We start from the raw sequence: 9719 nt of genomic DNA on the forward strand, positions 1-9719 counted from the left end.
CCAAATGAAGATTTTCAGGGGTAATAGGCTGAAAAATGGAATTCAAAACAAAACAAAAAACCAACCGACCAAAAACAAAAAACCCACAAAAAAGCCACAATGGAAAATAATTGTTTCTTATTGAAAATACCATAGATACTCAAAAGAGATTTTATTAATTTAGCCTACCCATGTAAAATGTATTTACAGAATTTGACAAAACAGCAACAAGATATGGATAAGAAAGGGAATGTATGCTGTTAGAAGTCTGTAAGTAATTAGTTCACTTAGGAAAATTCAGTTTTACTTTCCCTGTCCTTCTTAATTATTCTACAATAGTCTGCACTTATTTTTAATTAATTTTGAATCACTGGTTTTGCCTGTTTAACAAGTACTGTAGAATTACAATTGAATGTCACAGCTTCTGCTTTAACACTGGTTTTATAATCTTACATACAGTTTAGATTATTAATAATTTTGATACCTTCATATTTGATGAAGGTCTTTCATGTAAATTCTTGGTTAAAAATGAATTGTTTTCATTAATGACTTGTAGCACTTTTAAGTATGATATTCAATACTTCTTAACAGGTCTGGGAAAAGATTAAGAATTTATGATGACCACACTCACAATGATTTGCAAGGACAGATGCAATTGCGAGATTTTGACTTCGTTAATAAGGGGCCTGGACAAAGACGAAGACCATTTCATGAGCATCAAACTCAGGATGAATTAAGAGCATCAGTGCAGATGAGAAATTGGGACTACAATAGGGGACCAGAACAAAGAGCCTTTACTGATCACCAGTTTTATGATGATTATCAAGAAGACCCGCAGCTGAAGGACCTAGACTTCAGTAGCAAGGGACATGGACAGAGTTTAAGACCTTTTCATGGGCACCAGTTTCATGATGATTTGCAAGCAGACAGACAGTCTTTTGACTTCAGCAGAGGACGGGAACAGAGGCAGAGATCCTTTCCTGACCATCCATCTCCTAATGATTTCCAGGAAGACAGGCAGTCAAAGGATTTTGATTTCGGTGGCAGGGGCCGTGGCCAGAGGCGAAAACTGTTCCATGACCACCAATCTCATGATGAATTTCAGACTCAAATGCAGTTAAAAGAATTGGATTCTGCCAGTAGAGGTCCTGGCAAAAGACTAAGATCCTTTCATGACTATGAGTCACGTGATGGGTTGCAATCACAGATGCAATTGAGAGATTTTGAATTTCTTAAGAGGGGTCGTGGGCAGAGGTTGAGACCTTTCAATGATCACCAGCCTCGTAATGACTTAAAAACAGAGATGCAGCTGAAAGATTATGATAATAAAGGTCCTGGACAAAGGTGCAGACCTTTTCATGACCCTCAGCCTTATGATGGCTTACAGGAACAGACTCAATCAAAAGATTTTGATTATGGTAATAAAGGGCACGGGCAAAGACCAAGACCTTTTCATGATCATCCAGGTCACAATGACTTGCCGCATGAATGGTGTTCAGACAGGTAAAGCATCCTTGAGCTGTACAAACAGAAATAGAGAATAAAAGTGTAAACCTCAGCAGTTTTAACTTAAATGAAGTATTGTTTTAAGTTATTTTTTTAAAAATCAGTCATCCTTTTTCTATATAAATGATCAGTTCATTAACTTTTCTCGTTTTGACTTACTTGACTTAGAGTTAGATATAAGCTGGAGTGTTGCAGCTTCAAAAGCCAGTGTTTCCTTTATTAGAAGGTTGTGCTGTAAAATTTGTGTTTCCTTTGCCTTTTAGTCAGCTTGAAACAAAACTCTTGTCCCACTTTGTTTTGTACAGAAACTTATGCTTAAAAAGAAGTCCTCTGGACAAAAGAGGATATGGAATTTTATTTATGCCCTCAGCCAAACACAGATAAACAAGAGTGCTACAAGGAAGTTTGATTTGCCTTTGTTTATTCCATGAGTTAATAATTTGTTAGAAATCTGCTTCAGAACTTGCATTATATTCTCACAGATACATACATCACTTACTAATAAACCTATTGGGTTCTGACATGTTTCAAAATACTTTTAATAATGCAGAATGTGTTTCAGATTCGTTGGACTAGTTAAGTTTGATTTAATTTGTTCTATTGTACAGCTAAAACAGAGAATGTTATTACAGTGAAGCATATGATTTTGAGGTATTAAATTATTACAATTTTTATTTTGAGGTATTAAAATTATTACAATTTTTATTAAAATTTTAAGTAATCTTTATTAAAAGAAAAAATATTTTATTTCATTTGATGTGTATTTTTTTCCCCAAATCTTACAACTGTTGGCAGTCTTCTTAACATGAAATTCTTTTGGTCATTTGCAGAAGTCAGTCCTTTCCTTCCCACGAAAATGTACCAGAACCTCATTTCTCCTCATCTCCTTCACTTCACAGAGATTACGGGTCTGATAATGATGACTTTAACAGAAATTACAGGTAAGTATCAGATATTATACATTGTTTTCTGATTTACCTTTGTTGTATTACTCCCCCTGTTTCCTAGCTAAGAAATACAAATTAACTGCACAGTGTAAAAATCTGTGTTAATATTTTTTGCTTAAATGCAGTTTAACCCACTGGATCTGAGCACTGAGCAACTAAATGTGACTAATTTGTGGTCCACTGATACTGAGTTTTGAGTGTTATTATTGTGTGAATCCCTGACATAATCATTGACATGGCAAGCACAGTTCAAGCTAATGAACTACATAATATGAAAATCAAGTGTCAGTGAGCAAAAAAGCAAAGCACAGATGCTGTATTTAACTCTTAAGTGCTGTGTACAACGAGCTGAGTTTTACTGTGCAGGATGGGCAGACACTGAACTGGGTTGGCCAGAGCCATTGTCCCACATCCTTTAAGAATGGACATAGCCCCTGTACAAACTCTTCTAATGAGACTTAGTTTGAGTGACCCTAGCTACTTCTAGAGATCCTTTCCAGTCTGAGTGAATCTATGGTTCAGTAAGGGAGAAGATTTTAAAATTTTAAAGATTGTTTTGAATTGGCTTTATACACCACTTACTTTACCAAGTAAGAAGGTATTTGAAAGTAAACAGAATTGAAATATATATATATACACACACACAGTATCTGCATTTTTTAGACCATTCTGTATGTATTTTATAGGAGAGTGAGTCTTCTATTGCAGAAAAATTAATAATTAAAATATTTTCCAGAATACATTCTTGCCTGTTGAGGCTGTGTACTAGACAGCTATTGTTACGTATTGTACACAAAAATGAAAACATGGACTTAGGAAAAAAACAATCTCTAGGTAAAGATAAGGATATCTTACCACTAAACAGGTAATTTTAATTGTAAACAGCACTTGAAACAAAATTTGCTATAGTAGAATTACTTACTGTAAAGAGTTGTAATTTTAATCACTAGAATTGGAAAATTAATGCAAACAAGTTTGCAGTATCCATAGAGAGGATTTTAATTTCAGGGGATAAAAATGAGAATGAGGGTTCGAATTGTTCTTTCAGTGTTAGACACAGTTAATTTCTAGTGGTGGCCATCAACAATAAATCAACTGCTTTATTTCTATGAATTTCACTGTTCATATTTGTTCTTGCAGTAATCGACCACATTGTCCTGAAGACAATAGGAGAGTGCATCCCTCAGAGGAATTTCATAGAGGAAAAAACAGATTTGCACCATACTCTTCACGAACAATGCACCCATCTTCATCCATACACCAAGAAGATAGTTCAATAGACTATGAAAGAAAGCCTTTTCAGGGTGAAACTACCAGTGGCATGGAACAAAGTAAAAGATTAGCAGTTGTAACAGTTGATTACAATTATGGTCTGCCACTAGACTGTGGACCTGAAGAGGATGAGAGATCCCATTATGATTTACCACCAAGAGACCGCTACAACTGGAACTGAATAAAAAGGACAGTGTTTGCTCAGCTTAGAATTACTTTTACCCATTTTATTTTGTATGTGGACCAATTTTTTTTTAAGCAAATTAGTTAAATGAAACTTTCAGTAGTAAAGAACAGATCTCTATTGTAAGATTAGCTTCTACTGATATTTGGTTCTTTGAATTTATTAGGCTGTATTTGTTAAGTGTCAGTGGAGACAATGTCTCTGTACACATGGAATTAAAGCAGTCCTTCCTTTTAGTAAAATTGCAACCCTGAAAGAAATAACCCCTTAAAACAAACAACTTTCTGAGTGACTGTGTTTGTTTTTTGTTTTGCAGTTCTTTAAAATATATGTGATTTCCAGATGCATAATAAAACACTGCACTATCAGGTAGACTAGCATTGAAATTATAGGGATAATACTTAGAAATTAATGAAGCCAGGTTATGTACAGTTTTGAAAACAGAACTTTGAATTACTGCTAAAAGTCACTGCAGCACCACAGTTTACTTCCATATAATCGGTACTATCCACTGAACTGGCCTAGTTGCATTCTTTTTCATAGCAGAATTTTTCCCAGATTGCTAAGAACATGTAAACAAGTGGAATTTGAATATTCTAAATGTCAAACTTGCTTTTCGGTAATTGCAATATCTCATCCTGATTGTGTATTTTTTTCCTGATCCCTTAGGTTATCTATGTTTCAGAATAGCCCACTGCAGGTAAATTTCACCAGTTTCTCAGCAACAAATCCTAAGGAAGGTAGGTCATGTATGTCAGCTTCACTGTCTCGACTGGCCAAGGGCACTGGTGCCCATGTACTTACACCTCCTTGTTTGTCAGTCACACCTGCCCTACTCCTCAGTTCTGTTGTTTACTAGTTTCTTCTTACAGCAGAGCAATGTAATCAGAACAGCAAACTTGTTCAGGTGAGCTCCTTTTAATGGTCATGTATTGAACAGTCTCCTGAAGTGCCTGTGGCTCTCACAAAGGTTGTGCAACAAACAGTAACTGAATTTATGCCAGTAGCTGCTCAGTAGCACCAAGAACTCCTACTATGGATAAGGAAATCATTCCCTAGGATGGAAAACAGTATTACTATAGCACTTAGGTAAATTAAAATACCTACATTTTTCATTACTATTACATTTTAATGAAGTAATACTTGAAAGGGCATCACAATAAATAAGGACAAAGGTAGAGCATTATATTAAAATTATTCAATGCAATGCTACTTAAGTCATACAGTTAAGACACTGCCTTAAAAGCAAAGCTTTAAAGCATCAAGCAAGAGAGCAAGAGGGTCTAGGTATACGCTAGAAAACTGGAAAAAAAAGTGTATGTACCAAAACCCAGAAAAGTTTTCTTTTTTGGCTTTTAGTGATGTCATAAAACCCAGATTTCTGAATTCGTGGTTCTGTACTAAACAAGAACTAGATTGGAGTATCTTGTAACTCCTGTTGTTTGGTAACACATGCAAACAGTTCCCCTAGTCAAAGGACTCCATGGGTATAAATTCATACTGCAAATGCTTCATTGCCTGTGCAACTGGTAGAACAACTTTGGCTTTGTTCATTGTACAAAGTAAATAGTTTTCTCATTTTCACAGCAGCTTTGTATTTCCCATTAAATTGTATTTGCCATCAAATCTGATGGTGAGCTTCATTCATGTGGTCTCAGGAATTAAGCCCTGTCTATATAAACCAGTTGTGGAACTGAACACTAAATGTTATGAAAAGGCATTTGTTCCTTCACTTGCCTTCCCTTTTTTTTTAAAACTTGAGCTGTAAGATGAGAATCTTTATCTACACTTCTTTATTTGGAAGCAAGAAAGATCTGCAACATGGGCTACTATAGATTCTTTTAAAAAATCAACAAAAAACACCCTTCCTGGCATTTTCCAGCAGGAACTCAAGAATTACAGACTGCTATTACAAGCATTTGTTTGAGGTTTTTTCCTACTATGTATGCAGTATTCATAAAGTGAATAAAGAGCAGAAAACATTTGCCCATTTGTATTTTTGTTTTGGGGTTTGTTATTTAGGATTGCAGTGACCCTAGAGTCAATCCTTTTACTACTTCAGACTGGAGACCTGCTGCAGTGGAAGGCTCAATGAAGAAGAAACATGGCATAAGAAGTCAAGATCAGCAGCAGCTCTTACCAGCCCTTGTCAGTTCCTGCAGGACCCTTTGAGGGTTCAGGTGCAAACAACCAGGTGGTGCAATTCTGTTATCTAACAAAACAAATGTCACTTTCCTGCCTATGTTGAATGTCTGTCTTCAGGGAATATTGTTAGACATGATGTTTCCACAAGTGGTTTTGAGAAGACTATATGGAAATAGATATAGTTTTGTTTGTGTATTTATTTATTTATAATTTAGGATAAGGCTCTCCACCCTATTGTTCCTGATGGAATTATACAGAACGAAGCCCACATAATGTATTACGAACTCCAGTTGACATTTATCTCAAATTCCACAGATTGGTTCATCACTGTGTGTTCACATCTGTACTATTTAATTGCTAATTAAATTCACATGGTAGAGAATGAAATTAAATGTTTCTTGTTTTTTAAGGGAATAATCTGTTACAGCAGCACTCATAACTAAAACACAATACTTTTATTTATTTCACAGTTGTACAAAAAGGTCATAAGATTTTGCTGGTCTCTTTTGTGTATGTTCTCAGCAAACCGAACTAGCTGTTGCTGTATCACAGAGCATAAAAAGCCAGATAGTGTTGGTTTCCCACTGCCCTGAGTGTGAAGTTTTGAAGAAAACACAAGAATACAGAAAATCCAGACTGAGCACAAAATTATTTAATGAAGTTGTAACAGTTCTAATATATATAACTGTTGAACTGAACTCTCAGAAAACTTTTCTGTTGCTGTCCTGAAGTCAGGTTTTCATTGGATTTTTATCAGATGGTGAAGCCTTCATGTCAGCTTGCCTTGAGCTGTGATCATCCTGAGCTAGGAAATGTTCAGGTGATTCCTGGAAAACCCTGAAAGTTCATATGAGCTCTGTGCAGAAGGCTGATTCCCAAGAATGCCTTGGGAAAAGGAGAGGTCAGCTCCAACAGGAAACCAGGACACAAGGATTCAACTAAATTTATATGTAGAAATCTACAGTGTACAGCATTCTGTGTGAAGAACAAGGTTACCTATAAAAGGGCTAGAAAGGTTTGCATGTGATTGTTTTTTCTCTCAGCTGAGGCAAAAGGTAAATGACCTACAAGAAGCCACAAGTGTAATTGGGATCCTTCCCTGCTTATTTGCTCTGAAGTAACTGCTAGCAAGCTGCAGGCTTTCTCTTTGTGTGTGCAAAAATGATCAGTGATGTTACCCATCGAACCTGGAGGGCACTGCTACAACCAGTGTGCTGGGACCAGCAGTTCAGTGACCTGAGCAACATCTTCTCAAAGAAGATCCATTCTTTCTTAAAATGTCTTATGTGAAGCATCCAGAAATGCAGGCACCCAAAGGTCATTTGTGGCCTAAGAACCTGCTCAGTGCTGAGAAAAGAAGGAAGGTATCCCCATCTGGGGTTTAGCAAGGGGATAGGAATCCTTGGCTGCTGTGAAGAGCAGTTTATTTAAAATGTGTGTGCAAACTAAAAGCAATAGCTTCCATGCTGTCACCAACCACTAGAGCTTGTTTCCTCTCCAGGCTGACTGTTACTTGCTCCAGTTGTCAGCAGACTGTGCCTTAATGGTTCCAGTGGACAGCAATTACCAAACTAGCAGCTCCTTTTCTTCCTCTTGTGGGGAGCCAGAAAAACAGATGACAAAAATTACCCAGGTGAGGAAGCAACTTGATTCTTTGTCCTCCTGAGATGAGAAGACAGTGCAGGAGTTGTGGGGAAAGAACAGGAAAAGAATTGTTTTAAAAAAGAAAAATGAAGGAGGGAAAATGAAAATGCAAGTGTCAGGAGAAGAGAGTCACAAGTGTGAGGGAAGAAACGTGCAAAAGGTGCAAGTGTAAAAAGCTGCTGAAGGATTACTGGTATAAAAAGAGGACACATGCTGGATGAGGAGTTCCTGGCAACTTCTTATCTGGGTATTCTGAGCTGTGCATGTGGCTCTGTGTGAGCTGATGTAAATAACAGTTATCAAAAAAATACAGGAGCACTCAGACCTCTAATCCTACAGTAAAGTCATGGGGGATCTTAAAAACTAATTAAGGCTTCTCTCTAAGCCTTAAATCTAGTCTATGTGTAGTATAATATCCTGATGACATTCCCTGTAGAATCCAATGAGAATTTCAGACAATCAAGAAACTACTCCACAAACCTATTCCACATTGAAAACAAGTTCAGTTTTTACTGGGTATCAGGAATCCATGAACAAAATTCAGTTTGTCTATTACAGGTTTGTCTATTACCTGTTTTATCTCACTCTTTCAGGACAGCATAAAAACACACGATACTGTTGCTATTACTGTACCCATCACACAAAACGTACAGTTATAAATTAGTTAAAGTGTAACAAACAAATCGGAAGTAACTCTCTAAGAAGTACAAGCGGGTCAATACAATACATACTGAAAGCAGGAGACATTTATTCCTTTATAAGGAACACTCAGGACTGAATGTTCCACAAAGGAAGATGAAAGAACCCTCAACATAGATAAGTCTGATAAAGTTGTTACAGATGAGGATGTTCCCCATGTAGTTCTTCAAAGGGCCTCTTCTAACATAAACAGAAAGAAGTTTTTACTTTCAGAGTTATACTACCAAACAAAAGTCCATAAAACAAGATTAACTCTTTTAGGGGAAGAAAAGAGATACTGTTAATATCTGTTTATCTCAGTCCATCTTTGAGATGCACACAGTAAATTTAAAAGAAGTATAAATGGGTATATCCAAGTGCTAGAGCTGATTGATCCTCGTCTGCACACTTCAGATGAAAAATAGGATGATCTCATCCTGGTATCAACATCATGTTGTAGATATTCAGTAGCAATTCCAGTATAAAGTAAATGGTAAATTATGATATTCACGTCATAATGTTGGCATCCATGTCAACATTACATGCTGGAAATCTTTCATAGGCCTAAAAAATATTCTGAGAATCAATATTTGCAAATTAAAGTAAAAGAAAAACACTTATTGCTTTCTATCACTTAAATATAGAAGTTAAAATATATAGAGAGCAAAGGGTATGTGCACCAGACTTGTTTTTAAATCTAAATTAAACTCATTAACTGCTGCAGAACTTGTGATGATGGCCACAGATTAGCTTTCTTTTTTATCTTTGAAAAGCAAGAGCTTTTGGAAAGAGCTGGACTAGATGTGAAACCTCTGGCCTTGTTTATTCAGCATTATAGTGTGCTTCTGAATCCTTATGTCCCTGATGACAGAGGTGCTTTTCTATTTATGCTCTTTGTATTCAGTTTGTGCACACTGGAATTATATGCACTTTTTGTTTAACTGCACAGACTAATGTCCCTCTTGCATTAGGTCATGAAAAAATAAAGAAGAGACTACTGAAATTAAATAAAGAAAAAAGCCCTTAAAAGCACACAACTTTAGATAACAAAAACTTAGTAAAAGGTCTCTAGTTGTTTCTCTCATGTTATTTTCATGTTGCATTTTTCCACGGGCCTATGTAGAAAGACCTGCAGACTTATAGGAGGAGTTTGACCTCATTATTTCCCTTTCTCTTTGTGTCTGACTGGCTCCTTTGTGTCTGTTACCTTGATCCAAACAAGCCCAATTAGATACTTGACATGAGCTTTTCTCCCCTTCAGTTTTCTTTCTGGATATGAAATACTAAATTCATTTTTATATAGGTGTATATATGCATGTATATCTATGTATAAATGTAGGTGTATGTATATGATAAATATTTTA

The 9719-nt window shown here is 36.2% G+C and overlaps 2 protein-coding genes across 3 annotated transcripts in view; both read left to right on the top strand.

Annotated features, from left to right (window-relative positions):
* LOC102044379 (RNA/RNP complex-1-interacting phosphatase) overlaps nt 1-1066 on the top strand; it is a 15694-nt gene extending 14628 nt beyond the window's left edge. For both annotated transcript variants that reach the window (XM_014310371.2, XM_031063809.1), the window contains 2 exons: nt 1-20; nt 571-1066. The exon at nt 1-20 is cut by the window's left edge and continues 92 nt beyond it. In XM_014310371.2, coding sequence (XP_014165846.1) covers nt 1-8 — 8 coding nt within the window. In that variant the 3' untranslated portion in view covers nt 9-20; nt 571-1066. The remainder of the gene's footprint in view (nt 21-570) is intronic.
* A 7-nt stretch (nt 1067-1073) lies between these two features.
* LOC115948806 lies at nt 1074-6420 on the top strand. Its single transcript, XM_031063796.1, has 3 exons — nt 1074-1482; nt 2316-2426; nt 3573-6420. The coding sequence occupies exons 1-3, from the start codon at nt 1091-1093 to the stop codon at nt 3883-3885; spliced, it is 816 nt and encodes a 271-aa protein (XP_030919656.1). The 5' UTR covers nt 1074-1090; the 3' UTR covers nt 3886-6420.
* Nucleotides 6421-9719: the final 3299 nt, after the last annotated feature.

This window comes from Geospiza fortis, unplaced genomic scaffold (genome assembly GCF_000277835.1).
Source record: "Geospiza fortis unplaced genomic scaffold, GeoFor_1.0 scaffold130, whole genome shotgun sequence".
Classification (NCBI taxonomy): domain Eukaryota; kingdom Metazoa; phylum Chordata; class Aves; order Passeriformes; family Thraupidae; genus Geospiza; species Geospiza fortis.